General features: G+C 36.5%; 1 protein-coding gene across 1 annotated transcript in view; it reads left to right on the plus strand.

Moving 5' to 3' along the window:
• PREX2 (phosphatidylinositol-3,4,5-trisphosphate dependent Rac exchange factor 2) overlaps positions 1-19,067 on the plus strand; it is a 189,535-nt gene that overhangs the window by 163,567 nt on the left and 6,901 nt on the right. Inside the window, exons 39-40 of the mRNA XM_075023413.1 lie at positions 9,665-9,767; positions 16,497-16,564. Of these exons, the coding sequence (XP_074879514.1) occupies positions 9,665-9,767; positions 16,497-16,564 (171 nt within the window). The remainder of the gene's footprint in view (positions 1-9,664; positions 9,768-16,496; positions 16,565-19,067) is intronic.

Genomic DNA, 19,067 nt, shown 5'->3' on the forward strand with positions numbered 1-19,067 from the left:
ATGTACTCAAAGAGTTTTTGTCCTGAATTTCTAAAAGTTCAGAAGAAAACTCATGTATTTAGAGACTAGAAGGGATTCTTGTGCTATTATTTTTTGATGTGGTAAAAGTTGAGGAAGTTTTTTTTAACACCAGTTTCCTGAAGTTGCTATTGTACATACAAACTGGATGGATGAAGAAGTTTTTCCTTTGAATTTGAAGTCATATAAAGTCCCTTCATGTGCTGTTTTCTCTTTCTGGCCTCCCTAGGCCACATCGCTACAATCCAGCACTAAGTAGGCTCTGCTTTTTGGCACTCTGAAATTGCCTTTGCCCAGATAGAAAGCCTGTTTTGACTCCAGCTGGTCGGCCTGCTGGGTGATTTTTTTTCTCCCTGACATTTCTACTGCTAAATTCTGCTTTGGTTTTGTGAACCTACTCCCCTTCCTGCTCTGCAGAGTGAGACTGTCTTGCAGCACCATGAAATCCTATGAGGAGCACAGGAGAGGGAAGAGTAAGATGCTAGATGTGAGAGTCCCATAGACATAGATGATTTTACTTGTTGCCTGCAATCTTGAAGGCTTAATTCTTCTGTTTGTTGGAATATTATTTAATCAGGGCAGATAATCTTGCAAAATAGTGCTCTTTAAGTTGTAAGTTAGTTCTTTAGAGTTCAAGCTACTGATTGTCAGTAAGAGAGGATATTTATCTCTGGTTGTATTCAGCAGTGTATCTGGCCTTCTGTGTTCTTAGAAACTAAATGCTGTGAAGTGTTTGATTGCAATCAGCTGCAGAAATCCACACTTTGTAGGCCCAGACCAAGGACTCATGACTGTTTTTTAACACTATGCTATGGATATTAAATGAGTTGAAAACTGGTATTATCTACAGATGCTACTAGGCAAGCAGATGGGGGAAAGATGTGAATTGTCTTTGCAGGTTAAACTTTGAAAGTATATTCTTCACTTATCAGTCTTGCCATCTTAAAAATGAAGAATAAGCAACTCAGAGCAAGGTTCCTGTATGCTTCCTTTTAACACCCCCCCCCCCACCCCCCCCCACCCCCCCCCCCCCATTTTAGCCTTTTAGCCTAATTTCTATGATTGGTCTCTAATGGGAGAGAACATCTGAGAGTGTGGAAGTGTACAGGGTGCTCTGATGGTCAGCATCTCTCTTTTGTTTATAGGCAGTGGGAACTGAGCAAACCATTAATCTGTCAGAATTTAGATGTATTTAATAGACTTTAAACAAAATATATATGAACCTTCCAACACTCGATTTATCTGTCTCTTACTGAACTGACTGGAAAGTCCTTTCTATGTTTTCTCAACCTACGTGTCATGGATTGACAGGGAGTGAGAGGGGGTGTTCTGCCACCCCTCCTTCTAACCAGAAGTGAATCCCAGATAGCTTGGGAAGGAGGTGCTGTGTGGCAGTCCTATGCAGAAGAGGCCAAGAACTATGAAACAGCAGCTTTGTCTGCTTTGACAGTGATTGCTGATCTCTGGATCAGCAGTGTCTTGGTTTCTGACTTCTCTGCGATCCATATTAAATTGCTTTTTACACTGCACTAGGCTAAACCAGCTTGACAGAGTTCGTATTTTCATCCCTATATCCAAGATAATGCTGGGGATTTTGAATTGCTGGTGATTGCTTTGCTTTGATTTTTATTATGACAATATGTTTACCAATTTACATTAGAGCCTGAAATCCTCTATCTATTTCAGACAGCAGTTCTTTTCAAATATATTTCCATCATCAGAAAAACAAGGATGGGGAAAAATAAGTCCCTTTAACCTTCACTGTCCTAAGTGACATGTGAATACTACAAACTCCCCTTGGATTATCATAAGCGAACATGCCTTGTTGATCAACATCAGGAACAGAGCTCTAAATTAGTCCAAGAAATCAATAGTTTGCAGTTCTATTTTCCCTTTTTTATTATCCGTAATTATATTTCTGCCTGCCAATCAGCTGTCACCCTGTAAACAATGCTCTGCTTTCTTTACTTACATTCATTCTGTTTGAAGTTGCAATCACTCTGTATAAATGTAGGTGATGAAAGGCACTTTTAAATTTTATTGAATCGTGATGCTAGCTCCTGCTTGAGGGAGAAGAGCGAGACTACACTGCACAGACATGTCCTAGCCCCTTTCTATGCCAAAATGAAATTAGGTGCAGCAGCTGTGGAAGTCTATTCAGGGACCATAGGCCTTACAGGCTCAAAGGAATAATTTAAAGCATCCAAATGAAACAAATCCCAAGTTTATTTAAAATTTTGCATTTCCTGGAGGATCAAGAGAAAAGAAGTCTTTTATAATCTTGATGAACCCCAGAAAAATCACTAATTTACTTTTCTGAATTTTAATTTCCCCTCCAGAAAGTCTCTCCCTAGTGTTACCATCCTTCAAGCAGTGGGGTTCTGGCTGGCAGACACTCGGCTGAATGATGACGCAGGTTTTGCCAAGGCTTGATTATGCTGTCTCCTGTAGCTGGCACAGCTCCTGCAATCCAGCTAAACCTGCTCCATCTTCCACATAGGAAAGCAGAGTAACACCATAAGCTGTGTGTCATGGCCAGCTGCCTTTCTGTGAATCAAATGAAACAAGGTGAAAAATAGGTGCTCTGAATTTATATTTTAGACATTCTATCATAAGAATTCTTCATTTTAGATTATTTTAGAAATTTTTCTGTAGGAATTCAGTTTTGAGCTCAATGACTGTGTGGTACAAAAAAGAAGTCTCCTTGAAGTTTTGCAACTGTATTTAGGCTGGCTATTAGCTCCACAGTAAGAAGGCTTTCTGGGATTGATGGGACTACTTTCAGGAAGGCAGGTCAGCACAGGCTGAAAAACATCCTTGCTCTTCTCCAGCCTTCTGGTCTAAACTGTACTCTTAGTCCTGCTACCTTCTCATTTGGTCAAGATTCCCTTCTACTTTTTAAATGGCAGTTTTGTTATGTCTGTCTCCAGTTAGTGCATTTTTGTGATACCTACTGAGGCATAAACAAACCCTTCATAAAATAATTTAGGATAGTAGAGTATTTCATTCTGTGCTGGTTACTACTTGAATACAGTTACATAACTGTGAAATATGTGAGAATTTATCTTAAGGCAAAATAAACAAGACATTTAGCACAAATAGGTTGTTTCTACAGTGATGATCATTTTATTTTGATCTGTATTTGCTGTTCATAGGCAATCTGGTATATTTTTGCTTTGTTATCTCTAACACATGTGAAGGACTATAGTCTTAGAGTTTTCTTGCAGGTTTTAAATTCTGAGACTATTTCATTTAAAATGCAATCTGAAAATGCAAAGAAGTGCATAAAATGCACTGAGACAGATAAGATGGATCTAAGTTGTTACTAGTATGGATTTCAAGGTGTTCTTTTTTTTCTATTTGGATTTCTTTTAACATTATGGACATTTAGTAGCAAGGTTGACACAAAACTCGATCACTGTGCTCTGTAGAATCATCCTCTCATGCTTCAGTTCCTGCAGTATTGCCTTATCTGCAGTCCAGGTCTTTAGGAGAATCTGATTCTTCCTTAAAAAACTGCTACATTACAACAGAAATAGAATAGATCCTCTCAAATAATCTAAAATTAAAACCTTATCCAAATCTTTTTTCATTTTTGAGGTGGAAGAGAGTTAGGTGAATAACCTGAACTATTACAAGACAGGAAGTAAATTGGAATTTTCCAGCAGATTTACTTGTCTGCTTACATGGGAAGAAGCCTTTAATGTGAAAGACTTTCTGCACAGAACAAGAGATAATGGCTGAAGCTGGGTTTTCAGTTGACTTTAGATTTTTTGTTTGTTTTTGCTAATATGACTGAGAATGAACAAACAGAAGGCATGGGATACTTTGAATCTTTTGGAAATGCTGTTCTTTTCATCAAACAAACAATATTTAATGGTGGAAGTGCCTCCTTGCAACATTTGCAGTTGATTAAAGGTGGCAAGATCTTAACAGGAAGAACTGTGCAGTTTTTTAACACTGACAGAAGATACAAGCTGAAAAGTTATCATTTTTTTTCTTTCTTTCTTTTCATTATTCTTTGAAAAGCTCTCTGTTTTGAAAAAGTCATATTTTATTTCTGGAAATAGATTGGATGATAGTAATCTTCCAAATAAACTACAGAAAAAAAAAATAATTATTACCTACTGCATGTTTCATGCTTCAGGATTAAAAATTACTAATATTGAATCTAATAAACCTGATTAAAACCATATTTGTAAACTACAAAAGAAGTCATTAACCAAGGTTAGGTCTGAAATATGGCTAATGTATACTTACCTCCCAAGACTGATTCTCTAGCTTGGTAAGTTCATGCCATCTACTTCAGCAAGTCAGAAATCTGTTGGTAGATTGTGTTTGAAAATACCTGGTAGAGCTGGTTATCCTGTTGTGGGATGGTGGATGTATGCCTGATAAGGGAGTTGGGATAGATGTATTTTGAGGTTTGCACAACTACATAATCACAGTGGTACCTCTTGTGAAGGAAACCTGTGCATGCTGATGCTTAATGGCTAGAAGGCAGAAGTCCCCTTAACCGTGGACTATCCATTTCTGTGTGGTGTATGTAATATCTTCCACAGTTACTTTTTGAAGCATTGTTTATGATTACTGAACCATTATAATGGAATAAATATATTTTACTTGCAATGTAATGGCTTTCTATATGTTGGCAAAAATAACACAAGTTTTGGCCTAACCTTCAGTGGATGGGTTCAATCCAAGGCTGATTTTAAAGTAGTGGTCTCTAAAGTAGGGCTCTTTCCACACTGGGAACAGCTTGGCTTCACAAAGGTTCATAAAGGGACTGAACCTAAGTCCTGAACTCCAGTAGAGATTTATTGTAATTGTAAAATACAATATTGCAGTTTAATGTACGAACTTCATGCTCATTTTCTCTCTAATACCTATTGGCAGGCCCAACTTCCCTGTCTCTGCAAAATGAAATTTTGTTCAGCAGAGTTTCAGTATATGGGCACAGAGAATGCAAACTTCAGTTTTACTTGCATGGAGACATATTCCACAATGAGAACAATTTAGAAATTGTGGGAGAGTCTTGAGTTAGGCCTGTCTATAGTTTTTATGCTTATTTCTTATAGTCCTGAACAACATTTTCCCTCCTTTTTAGGCTTATCATGGCTTATTTTCTTCTTTGGGTTACTCATCAGAATGAATACCTACTACCCAGCTGTCACTAGTAATTATAGAGAAATACCCCCCAAAATGTTTACCCCAAAGTGACTTACTTTAGTACTAAGTTTTTAATTGCTGCATACACTGACATAAATAATAGCTGCTCTATAAGCATTAAGTTAAATGACAGCAGAAACAAGTGAGTACTTCACATTTAATTGGTTTAAAAGGTGGTCAAATGTAGGTATGATTAGCTTATGATGTATGGAAGGAAAAGTAATTAAAATAATAACATTGGCATTAAATTGCATGTTGAATAGAAACTTTAGATTTTAAGTAGACTAAGCATACATGCATCCTTTTCATATTTTTTTTCCTATTCACATAACCAGAACATAATTAATTTCAACATCTCTGACTGTGGTAACTACTAAACCAATTTGTTTCACCTCATCTTCTCTGTTGAGGGCATTTTTCTAAGGGATATTTTGATGCATCTTTGGATGTAGGATGGCTGGAATCCTAATTGAAACCTGAGAATGAACTGAATGATTTAGATTCTTTTTACTCTGGTAACATAGATACACAGTGTGCTGAGTGGCAGCTCTGTAGGTAGTGTACATGAACTCAAATTATTTTTCCTTTCAGGTGACATTAAGCAAGCTGTCACGAAATAATCAATTTCTTAGAAAATTTCAATCTGTTTTCCTCTTTAACAGCTCCATTTTTCAGTGTAGATGTATGTCTATCTAGCCAATTTGCAGCCCTTTTAGTAAAACTCACATCCAGTCAGAAACAAATAGACTATTGGTGACAGAAAATGATTTAACCTCTTTTGTTCAGGATGGTCTGATACAGAAGATGTTTGAAAGTGTGTATTTAATCTTCACATCAATACTCTCATGACTGATGGGAGACTGGGAATAGCAGAGGCTGGGAGCAGCTGCAGCCCCTTCTGTTTCTTGGAAACCAAATGGGTGAAATGAGGAATTCTCAGCCCAGTTGTTCTGGGAAAGCCAAATGTCTGTGCTGCCTTGCTGCTGTAATCTGTCAAGGCAGGTAATTTGTGATTCTAACCGACATAAATTCTGTGGTGATGAATTTGTGTCTTTTGTTTTTCTGGCGTAAAAGAAGGGATGAGAGGAAGAGAGAGGGAGTGAGAACAGATTTTGATTTGTTTACACTGTAAAATATATGAATTTGGGATTTATGCTTCCCATAACAAAATGTTATGAGAGCATGGAAGGAGTTTTTCCCCTAATATTTTCCTTGTTTGGTTTATCTGGACTGATTGCATCCAAATGACCAGATATTTTCGGTGGTCAGAACTGCTTCCAAATTGCTTTGTAAAGTTTAATACCATCTGCTTATTGGCTCTCAAAATGGGGTAGAAGGGTAGATTATTACATATTGCACATATTTGCTGACAATCCTTGATATTGAACCTTGCTCAGACCACCAGAACAGTCTTACCATATGAGGAATTCCCAGCTTTCATATTGTTTCATAAAAGCGTACAAGTTGTATTTGTTTAAATTTGCATTTGCTTTATCTCTCTGTGCTTGGCAGCCCTATTGCTGAGGTACTTCCAGTTATGACTTTTCCATGTTACCATCCGATGTTTTGTGTGTGCATTTGTTTCTTTCACAGCTGGTTTCCAGGGCAGTTTGATTTGTGATAATGGATACGTAGTAATTCAAAAACTGTATTTGAAGAGCTGGGAGAGAGCACCAGCATGTAAATACATGTTTACTAGTGAGCCAGTTCAGCATAGCACCATGGAAGGTTTATATATCAGTTTTATTAGAGGATGCCATCTCATTGATTCAGTATTCAACCAAAATGAAGCTATTTGAGTGTCATTGGTTTTTATATTTAGAAAATAGTAATTATTTCATAATCACATGACAAAAGCCATATCCAATAATTTATATTTAATTCTACCATTCATCAGACCTTTTACATGCCTTAAGAGGAACACAGTGATACTGAACTGCATCTCTAATGAAATAGTATATTGAAATGCAGTCATGCCACTGATGCTATTTTAACATTTTTTAACATACATTAACAAGTAAGAATGTTTTTTAAAAGAAACAGTGGATGTATCTAACCACCATTACTGTAGGACTTCACCTAGAATGTAAAATGTTTTATTAAAGAGGTGTGATAATAGTTAATGTCATCGCTGCTGTCATCTTGAGTGTCTTCACTACTAATTTCCTAGGATATGTTAAAAATATTATCCTTAGAATTACTATTCTTTTTTGCCTTGAGGTGAGATCTTCAATTTTAGCCTATGTGCTTCAGGACTGTACTGTAGTTGTTGCCTACCTCCATAGTAGCTTATTAAAGAAATCTTCATTATGCTATTTTACTCTTTGTGTCTGCTTTTCCCACTGTGGTTATGTCTTTATCTACACACCTAGCAACCTTATTTCTCAATCATGGTTGGCACTGTCAAAATGTAGATGGCTCATAATGTCCATGATCACCAGCCATTTCATCATGTTTTGGATAGGGAGCAGTTTGGCAGTCTTTTCCAATCACAAGATTAGTGTTTGCACTTAATTCTTCAAGCTGACCATCATTTAGGAGGTTCTTTTGTTAGTTTTGATATCACACATGCAGAATATGATTTTTCTGTTCTTTCAGTCTTTTGCGTTCCAGGAAGATGGGATTTATGGGAAAATTGGCTCAGTAACTGGTTGGTCAGAAGCTGTACTGTGAGCCCATTAACCTCTGTTATACCTACAGAGAGACTTTTTAGTCTTTTTCTCTGGCTTAGATTACACCTGTCAAATTAGATTTCAGATATGCTTGCTTTTTCCCCATTGTCAATGAGACAAAGCTTCCTTTGCAGTCTGGTCTTGAAGGTTAGATGTTTAGATTTTGGTGCTGGCAAATATTACAAGCATGTACTTTATTTGGGCAATATTTCACCTTTCAAAGACAAGATGAAAACAAAGTGCTTATAACTCCTAGTCTGATATTTAACTATTATGCACCTTAATCAAACATGTAACACAAAAGATCAATAGGTTTTTGCTTCAAGTTAACTCTGAGGTCAGTGCATACAAAAAACTGGGGAATAAAATTTATTTCATTACCAAGGAAAATCACTTAGTTTAAATTTTTAATGAAAGGCCATTAATAAAGCTACAGATCAAATTTAGTATCTTCTACACTCACTACTGTGAAACTTTTTACAGTCCATAAATTTCCTTAAGTGGTATTTAAAATGTGTCGATGGGGAGGGTTCAGTAAGAAAATAAGTGCAGACACATTCTTCCTCCTACAGATCTTCTGCTCACCAAGATGAGTGTTTGATTGAAACATATTGTCTGTTCTGTGTGCATAATATAAACTATGCAGAATCTTTTGGTCAGGATTTTGAACAAAGGCTACTCAAAAGTATATTTTAACCATGTGTCTTAGTTTTATTATTTGAATTTGAAATATGCAGCTTTTGTCAGGTTCTGCTGAGGTAGGATCATTTTCTGTACACCTCATCTTTCTGGTTGAAGAGATTTGATTATTGCAGTACTTCAGCTGTGAACAGAAAAATCATCAAGCAGCTTGCTGGTGCAGAATGGAGCCACTCTCACCTCTTGGATGATAGCAGCTCTCAAACATGTTATGCCTTCCAAAAAGTACCTGTTTCTACTCAGTTTTGTTGCCTTTTTCTGTGAGTCTTCTACAGCTTTGTTCTTGATTGTATAAGAAACCAACTATTTGTCCTTGTCCTCACCATGACAACTGAAATCGGATGGCATGTCCAGAATGACTTTCCCTGCTAGTTCTTGTCTGGTTTGATGACAGGTTTTCCTACAGCAAGATCTTTAGCTCTGAAACTTCCCTGGTTGCTCTGACAAAGCAATTACAGCCTTTTCATTAGGATGTGGTACCATGATCAGTTTTTGTCCTCAAGTGTTTACTTGAAAAAAGATTGGCAAAGTAGGAGACGAGAGTTTATTCGAAGGAATGCTCTATTTATTTATTTACTTTTTTGAAAGGGCTAAACGTCTCTTAATTTTGGACTGAACTGCACTAATGTGCCATGAGAATAGCCAAGCTAAATTAATGGCAAGATGTCAGGATCCTGGTACTAAAGCTAGGGTCTGCATTAATAGTGGTGGGTGAGAGATAACATGTGCAGAAACCACCTGGAAAGGGATTTATACAATTACAAAAAAATTCTTCTCCTTGGGTTGTCGCTCTCTCATGCACTTGCTAAGCCATAGTTGGGTTGTGGTTTTTATTGTGTTTGTGTTTTTTTTTAAACGACAGCAAAACAAGGCAAATGCATTTGGTTGTAAGTCAGCACAAACACTTGTTACACTCAAAATCTTTCTACTTAAGAAACATTTTAATGTTCAGGCTAATGCCTGCATGGGTGGGGGATGGATAGGGGGCAGGTCTACTATGTAATCTTTTTATTTGTAACTTTTTTAAAAAAAGATATTTGATCTAAAAGCAATTATTTTAAGGAAATCACTGCTAGCATATAGCTGACTTCTGTCTTCCATTGCAGCTGCACTCTGAGTGTTACCCTGGAGCAGGCGATCATTCTGGCTCGGAGCCATGGGCTACCTCCTCGCTATATCATGCAAGCTACAGATGTCATGCGCAAACAGGTAAGATGCTCGCTATGGGTAACATCTTGATATTTCCTAACAAGAAGTGTTATAATCAAACAAGAATGACTTGACCAAGCATTTTTTTAACCTCCATCTTAATGTTGTGTAATGTCTGTGTGAGTTTTCTTAGTTTGGGTATTTTGTTGGGGTTTTTTTAATTCTCTTCCTTTATTGTTGACTGAAAGGTATTTTTTTTAAATAATGCAACAGGCTGTTTTTAACCAGATGCTTGCTTTCTTTGTATGTGTAAAAGGGTCATAATTTTTACAGTGTTATGATTTTACTTAATGATTTTTGTATAGTAACTGTTGTGGCATTACCTTACATCAAAATAGTCTGTTGAGTAAGAAAGTCTGTATTTAAATATATATTACCCATAAAAATAACTTAAGATTATTAACTCTTGTTAATAAAAAGTTACTCATGTACTGAATGAAGGAGAAGTGTAGGAGGGGAAGGGAGAAATAAACACTATGGTTCTTAACTTTACAGGCAAGATTCCCAAAGACGATGTTTTGCTGCTTTTGCTTAGTTGCCAGCTGGGGTTAAACCACAATAAGTGTGCTTATTTCAAAATAGTGTTTTTCACTCTTTGGTCATAATAGGATATTAGGATATAGAGGCTGTTGTGGATAAATAACCACTTCAACACGAACTCTTAGTGCTAAGGTATAACAAAAAATAGTGGATTAAATGGCAATATCAACCGAAAATGGGGGATACACTCTGCTGTATTGGTACCACTTTTCCTAGAATATCTTATTATCAGATAAATACTTTCAAAATGATGTTTGGAGTCTTGGAAGGAGTTCAAAGGAGGAGCTCAAATGATCCAGAGGTTGTTAGACAAGGCTTATGAAGTGAAGATTAAAGAGCTTAACCTATTCAGTTGATCAAAGCAAGGTTGAGTGGGGGTTTAATCACTCCGTGTGCATATGGAACACATATCCATCCCAGCCTGTGGTAGCTTTCAACCTTATGACAAAAGCATAAACAAGATACAGGATGCACTCAATCTTGAAGTGAAAAGCATAAACGACACAGGATGCACTCAATCTTGAAGTGAAAAAAAGATAATTAAATATTGTAACAATTAATCACATATAAGACAAGATTCATAATTTCTGGGTTTTAGTTTGAATCTAATTTTATTGTTTTCATTAATTTTGCTACATATTCCGTGCAGTGATCACAGTTTAGTTACAAAAATGATTAAACAACTGTACTTTACTTCTAACTTGCTTTTGACAAAAATGCACATATGCTAGATCAAACCTTTAGCCTGTTAAAGCAATTGTGTAGATATTCTCAAGCCATAGAGTCTGATCAGTTATATGTAAGTGCTGCTGCCTAACACGGATACATCAGAGTAATTAGTCTCATTCCTTTTCATATCGGATTTCCACTCTATTCAATGCATAAATTAAGTTTCTGTGGTGAATAAATGTAGGTCTGCTCAGGAATTACGGCTTTAACTTGACTTGAAAAGAAAGCTACTGCTGTATAAGGATAAACTTGCATGTGTAGGTTGATATATCTGCTCCTGAAGTTCTAGACAAAAGGCATATCTGGGTGTTTTGCAATCAAAAAAATGTGGATGTAGAGTTTTGCATATGTCTGCTTGCAGGTTTTATTCTGTCAAAGGGTACATTTCCAATATACAGTTCTAGACCGTTTTCAAAAATGCTGATTAATTTGTGGATCTTCCACAGTTTATTAAATGAAAATGAAAGACAAAATGAAAGTAACTTGCATGATTTTGAGCAGCTGTAACTGTACTTGCTCAAATAGAGGTGTAGAAAGCGGCCTCCAGTGAGGCTACATTCTCTGAAGTAAAACAGCAGGTGATCAATAGCTGTTAAAGATACCAATATCTCAATACCACCCACAGACACTGCAAAAAAGTCTGCTAGTATATCAAGGCAGACTTTTTTCACACGTTATTCCTCTTGCAGGAAACCACTACAGCATTTGATAGAGTGATAATCTTTTGTTGTAATTTTAAATCAGTCTTGGAGTTCTGTAGTAGAAATACAACCCTCCATTAAATTCTAAATGTTTTGGAGTAATTTCAACAACGCACTGTGGTATTTTCTAGAAACCTGTTCTGAATTTAATGTTTAAATTATCTGTAGGATTTAACTGTCAGGAGCATAATGCAGGCCATAAAACTTGGAGGGGAAAAAAAGCGCGCTTCTTGGGGTTTGATGCAGAACATTTAGTTAAGGGCAATACATGTGTTTTCTACCTGGCTTAATGCAAAACAAACAAACAAACAAAAACTTTGTTAGCCCATTTATACCCTGAATCTTTTGTGGAATAAAGAGATCAGCCACAGGAAAGTGCAAATGAAAAGACCTCTATTCCATCTGTTATTCTGTAGAAGCCAGCAGTGTTAGCTCCTAGCAGTATCAGCTTTCCACAAGGGTAAATTGCCTCTACTCAAAGCTGATACCTCTTCCAGCTTGGAGCACCAGGACCGAATAACGGAGACACCTGATTGAATGAATGACCTCAGGAAATGTTTTTTTTCTTTGAAATTGAACAAAGTCATGATCATCTTTAACAAGACTCATAATAGCCCTGACTGTGTTGTTGGAACAATTGACAAAGTAATTGCCCTGTCAGTTATAATTAGGTATTTGCAAGCATCTGTTCTGCAAGAACTAAAGAAAAGAGACCAACTTGTGAGTGTTGGTATGAACTTGGGTCTGTGGGGTGGTTTTAGTTAAATGATTTCTGTTTTTCATCTGCTAATCCAGTCTAGATTGATTTTTAAAATAAAAATTTTGACAAAACATCCCAACTATCTTTTAGTAACTATTTACTCATGTATGTTTATTCATGTAAACATCTGTACCCACAAAATACTATGTAAAACATCCTGACAGGAGTGTGTCTTCAGGATGCAGCAAAGTGTGGAGAGGACAGAGGCCTAGGAAAGGAGCTGTAGGGGGGACAACAGGGCTCTGAGGAAGAAAGGTAGCTAAAAAGCTGAGAAACAGAAGAGGCTAGGAGAAAATTTGTGCTGTCTTTTAAGTGAGTAATCCTTTTTCCATGCCTTTTCATCATTATAATAACAGCACTACATTTTGAATAATTCTCAATCTACTGATTTAGAGTTCTTTGAGCAGGGCATAAAGAGAATCTGTTTTCTTTATGTGACTGGTTCTTGCTATTCTTAAATTAGTGTGTAGCTTGAAAATAAACCTGTCATTTTTTTCTCATGGCAATGAGAATACTAGTTCATACATAAGAGTCCAGATTGATGATGGTGTTTCCTCAGAGCTGCTGGCATCTTTCACCAGTGCTCTGGCAGTACTGGTACACGGAGGGAAGCATTCTGGAACCATGTAGCACAACTGTTCCTTATGCCTACATGAGATGAACAGTGTCGGTATTTACATTGCTATAGCTTTAAGAATAATATTGGAGAAGTATAAATTAACAGTATATTGAAATAGAAATGGTATAATGGTGGTCAGTGGAGACAATGAGATGTCATGTAGCAAGTTGCTAGTAATTCTTGGGGGCTTTTCCTCAAAAGAAATAAGAATCTGGTGGTTTTAAGTAAGGTCTAATTTGTTCTCCTTTTACATGGTTGTATAAAGCTAGACTCCTTTTTAAATCAACACATTTGATTTATTATGTGAGCAAGGTACTAAAATTAATTTGTCTAGTGAGTGATGCAAGTAAAAATAGGCTGGTTTTGTTCTCAGAGGTAGTCACAGCACTGATGTTCAGGACCTACATGTGATTAATTTAGATAGTTTTCGCATGTATATATATATTCTGGCTCTCAGTTATGTTAATCATATGCCATTCTCAGCATTTGTCATGGTGGGGTTTCTTTATTACGGCAAAATTTTAGAAAATGGCACTGACAAAAGGACACTGAAGGTGCTGAAGATCTGGACTCAACTTGTCTAACTTTGTAACCAACACCATATCAGCTATCCTTATGTATTTCATGAGACACTTGTCATATTTGTTCTTAAACCTCCAGTAGTGGAGACTCCTGCACCATGCTTCCTAAGTGGTCTGTTCCAGAGTTTTCTTAACCTTTTCATTAGGATGTATTACTTAGTGCCTCATTTGAGTCTTTTTTTTTTTTTCTTAATTTATTTTTATTTTACTCCCTTTTTAGCAGTAGACTTTTAGTATTTTGAATGTTTCCAGAGATGGGGCATCTACGACCTCTCTGGACAACCCGTTCCAGTGTTTCACCACTGTCACCGTAAAAAAAAATCATTCTTATAACTAGTCTGAATCTACCTTCTTTTAGTTTAAAACCATTACCCCTTGGCCTATTGCTACAGGCCCTACTAAAACGTCTGTCCCGAATTTGATTATCATTTCCCTGATAAGCCATCACTTGTTCATCTGATCTTTCTTTTTTCAGTTGTGCTTTCTTACCTAATCGTTCTCCCCATTCTCCTCTGAACACTTTTAAAGTTTTTATTAAAGATGAGAAGAAACTATGAAGAATTACAAAAGGATCTTGCAGGTCTTCATGATTGAGCAATAAAATGGCAGATGAAAATCACTGTAGATAACTCTTAAGTGATGCACATGGGGAAAAAACCAAACCCTAAGTTCATGTTCAAAATAATTGACTGTGAGCTTGCCATTACATCTCACACTCAAGACCTCAGGATATGGTAGAAAACATCAGCTCAATTCTCAGTAGCTATCAATAAAGCAAATCAGAATTTATAATGGTTTAGGCAAGGATAGATGACAAAGTAGAAATCATGCGGTCATGACCCTTCATTTTGAACTGTCTGATGTTCTGATCCATTCCATAAGGATATAGCATAATGGAGAAGGTTCAGAGAAGATCAGAAAAAAATGATCAATGGTTGGGAATGGTTTATAGACAGGACAGACAGACAAAATAATCTAGGATTGTTCAGCTTCATGGTGAAGGAGGATATGACAGAGGTCTAAAGAACAGTTAGGGACTGACCATTGTCCTCACCAGTGCAGAACTAAAGGCATCGAATGGAACTGGCAGATTCAAACCAAACTAAAATAGTGGTTTTTGACACAACAAGCTATGACTGTACCCAAGACGTTGATGATCTTCCACAAGGAGGTTAGTGATGTGAAGTTATCCATGGGTTCAAGATGAGATGGGAAAGAAGAGAAGAGAATCACTGCAATTGATTAAATACATACTGCTGAACAGAGGAAGTGTTGAGTGACTAATGATTGAATTCTGGAGGAGTTTCTGGCAAAGGACATATGATACGTTTGTCATGGTCTGCAGTCATGTCTTTTGCAATTGTTGGAGACAAGCTTACTGACCTAGATGTAAAGCTAGTAAAATCACTTTTGTATACTGCCTTCAGTTTTTTAGGTACTCTAGTTATTTTCTCTATCTTTACCACTATTTTTTTCCTAAAAGAAATGTAAAGACACAGTATTTTTTGTTGCATGTGTTGATTTACATAAACTCTGAGAACCTATCTGTGTGTAACCAGCCAGCCTTTTTCATCTTTTGTTTGAGCCCATAACAGTGAACTAGTAATTTCTCAATTACTTGGGTACCAGGCTTCAGTCAAGTGCAAGTTCTAGTCCTATTTGATGTATTAAATCAATGATTATACCTCATTTTTACATCATGTACCGCTGCCATTGCAGCTCTGTTTGGAACATAAATTATCTTTGATGTCTTACACCAGTCTAAGATCTCACTGTAAGAATATTTTTTGTTCTTTGTTATTTTCTCCTGAATTTAGATAGTACAGAAGGAGAAATAAAGGGAGAGTCAGTGTATGTATTATAGACAGAACAAGTAGTTTCCATCTCCTTTAAAATGTTAGAAAACATAGAGACTGTAAATCTAACAGATACGTTTCTTTATGATGACTACTTTACGTAAATAAAACTGCACTTTAAAGCTAGACCTCATCATCTAAAAACAAATTTTACTATGTTCTTTCATATGTTTAAGCTAGTTTGTTTGCAGAAGAGTCTGGGTTTTTTACTATTATGGTATATGAACATTGTGTATGTTTTATAAAATTCTTCCTTACTGGATGAGTCAGTGGGACAAAAGTATTTTCATTATTGTTTTTCAAACAATCAATTGAGGTACAGAGAGACCAGCTTCTCTATTTGACCCTGCTTTAAGCAGGCATGTTGGACTCGGGAGGTCCCTTCCAACTTTTTTTTTTTTTTTTTTGGTGATTCTGTGATTATAAAGGAAGATCAGGACCTGCATTTTTCTAATCCTAATTCAGTGCCTCAATTTAGGCCATTTTTCTAGATTTAAATAGAAGGCTATACATAGGAAATAATCTGTAATATTTGTTTGTTCAGAAGGAGATAAGTGACATTTCAGAAAAGAACTTTGTTTTCCATGCCTTCTACAAAGAATGATGACAAAAATGAAACAAATTGAAACAACATGTGTTTGAATTATTTTAAAGCTTAAATGTTAATTTTTAATGAAATCTTTTATGTTAGTAAGATATATATGTACACATTTATTTAATGACAAATGGAAAGATTTTGTCTCTTTTCTGCATGTTTCTCTAAGTTAAGAATTAATGTACTGCTTTAACTTGTTCCCCACCTTAGAAGAGGAGAGTTGTTTTGGGACATGGAGTATATGTATTAATTCATTATATTCAGTAGTTATGTTCATCTGGAAAGCTCAGAAAACTTTCTAACTTATGTTGGACTAAATTAAGCAAAATTATTGTTTGTCTTTTGCAGGGTGCGAGAGTACAAAACACAGCCAAGAATTTAGGAGTGAGGGATCGAACGCCACAGTCTGTGCCAAGGTAACTGACAGTTTGTGTCTTAGACCATGATTTTGTCTAGTTTGTGCCAAATTCTGTCCTAGCTGCCCAAAAGCTAACAGTAAACAGTGACTAACTGGTGAGATTTGGCTTTTAATGTACATACAATTACATTCTTAGCCATACAATTTTACTTGAAGTAATTAGTTGCAGAAGTTAGGCTATATAGCACTTCAAAATGTGTGCATTTTTGAAAACTGAAACCTAGTTCATGTTAATTATGAAAACACTGGAGTAAATCCTTCACGACTTGTGATGTTTAGTGGTTTTGGGGAAATATGCCTAACTAAATGCATAACCCCATTTTAATGAAAAACTATGCTGCAGTATCTCAGCAAAATCATGTTCTAGTTGCTTTTAGAGATGGCATAGTCTTTCTTTGTCTCTTTCTGAAACATCCAGCTTTTTAATGCTGTGATGGATTGCAGGTACCTGAAATGCCCCTTAACAAGCACGATACTTATAAATGAAAATAACCAAACAACAATGTTCTTAATTTTATTTTAAAGTGGTTTTATTAATCCAGCTCTAATTTAAACTTTTTTTACCTATTTAAAACAATGGTTTTTGTTGACTAATTATAACATTGAATGAGCTAAACAGATAAGTGGAATACATAACAGACCCGCTGTGGTGTTTAAATTTCAGTAAGGAAACAGGGAATTAGTAAAACCTGATACAGGTAACTGTGTATGAACACATGTGCTGTCCATAGCCTCACAGAAAGACTGTCCTCTGGGTTCTGACTGCTAATACTTGGGAACTTTTTCTCATGATATTTGCTCCCCTCTTCTCAGGTGTCCCAGTTTCTCCCAGTAGGGAGTCAGACTACTGCTCATGATTTACTTGTAACAAATCACAAAATATTGTTCATGCCTGTGCTCGATCTGATTCTAGAAAAGGAATGTACCTTAAATGTACAAGGTATGAGTAAATCTGAGTAGCAGCTGCCTTTCAGTTGCTGAGTAGCAGCATTTCATGGAGCGTATATGCGTCTTGCATGCCCCATCAAGGAGATTAAATAAGATCCAACAAAAATACTGATTCTAGAGTAAACCTGTCAGCAATAAAGTCATTGCTCTTACTAGCAGATGAGGGTATCCCTTCTCACAGTCGTGATCAGGTTAGAGGCAATCCAGGACCAAAACTGCCTGACCAACTGTCTTGCATTGTGGGAACCTAAAGCAGTAAAATAACATTTTATTACAGTAAAAGCTGTGAGAAGCCTTTTCATATTTTGAATGATATGGTTCTGGCCTTAAATGGACTCTTCCTTCATGACATAATCTGGAGACAGCCAGAAAATTCTTGCAAGCCAAAATTTTCCCACCTCTAAATGACAGAGCATGGATCTAGATTTGCAGCTTTTGTGATAAAGGAAAAATCTAAGTTCTTAAAAAGAAAAACTTGGCCATGAGACATTTTTTGGCTTTGCATCAGTTGAGAAAAGATTGCCTCTTTCCAGTTGACACTCCCACAACATAGCAATGAAAAACTGAAGAAAAATTATGAGAGCACTCCTAGAATATAGAATAGACAGATGCATCCAGCATGCTTGCCAGTCAGCAGCAACAGCAATGTCACAGGAATATCTCATGGACCTCAGTGTTTGGGGCATTTGGTGTAACATGAGAGAGGTAAGTCACGTAAGTCAGAATAGTCACAGGCAGGAGTGATACTTTTGATGTATAGGTAAATGATACTCTGGGTTCTCAATTCTTTGCCTTACCATTACATTTAGTTCCATTTAACGTCACCTGACAGTGTTGCCAGCTCTCTGCAGCTGCCACTGTTTTCTGTCTTTTCTCAGCTGATCTGTTTGTACCATCTCAAATAGTTGTTCCATGTGTATTGACCCAGAACAGGCTGTTTCTGCTCTATACCGTCTTCAGCAATTATAGCTCCTTAGGGATTTATCCAGCCTTGTTAGTTTGCTTCAGAATTCCCCTACATCACTTGCTCTGAAGACAAATAATCTTAATGATTACCATTTTAACCTGAAGAATATACAGATGTTGGTACTTGGGGCTGAGCTTTTCTGCACATTGTTCCATAGAAATTAGATTTGGCTAAAACATCAGCAAGAACTAACCCCGCTGCAATTACTTAGATGAGATTTTGACAGTAATTTTATCTGTCTTTTGCCAGCTTTGAATATTACTCCTTCATTATACCAGCAGAATCAAATAACTCCAATAACCCCTGTTTATTTTTCTCTGCATACTTGTCTGCATGAAGATCAGGCCATCTTATTCTCTCATTGGTATACAAATATGAGATATATGCATGTTGGCTTATATATGGCTCCTAATGAATACACTGGTGTTTGTACAATGTGACCTTAAATGATCACATTTCTGAATCTGCCAGATGACAATGTGGAAGAGCCCAATGGTCTTCGGAATACGTTATGGTAGAGGTTTGAAAGCAGGTTTGCAATTGCTATTTGGCTGACAGAACTGATGCTCCCTGTTTTTACCATCCA

Source organism: Buteo buteo, chromosome 3, assembly GCF_964188355.1.
Source record: "Buteo buteo chromosome 3, bButBut1.hap1.1, whole genome shotgun sequence".
NCBI lineage: Eukaryota > Metazoa > Chordata > Aves > Accipitriformes > Accipitridae > Buteo > Buteo buteo.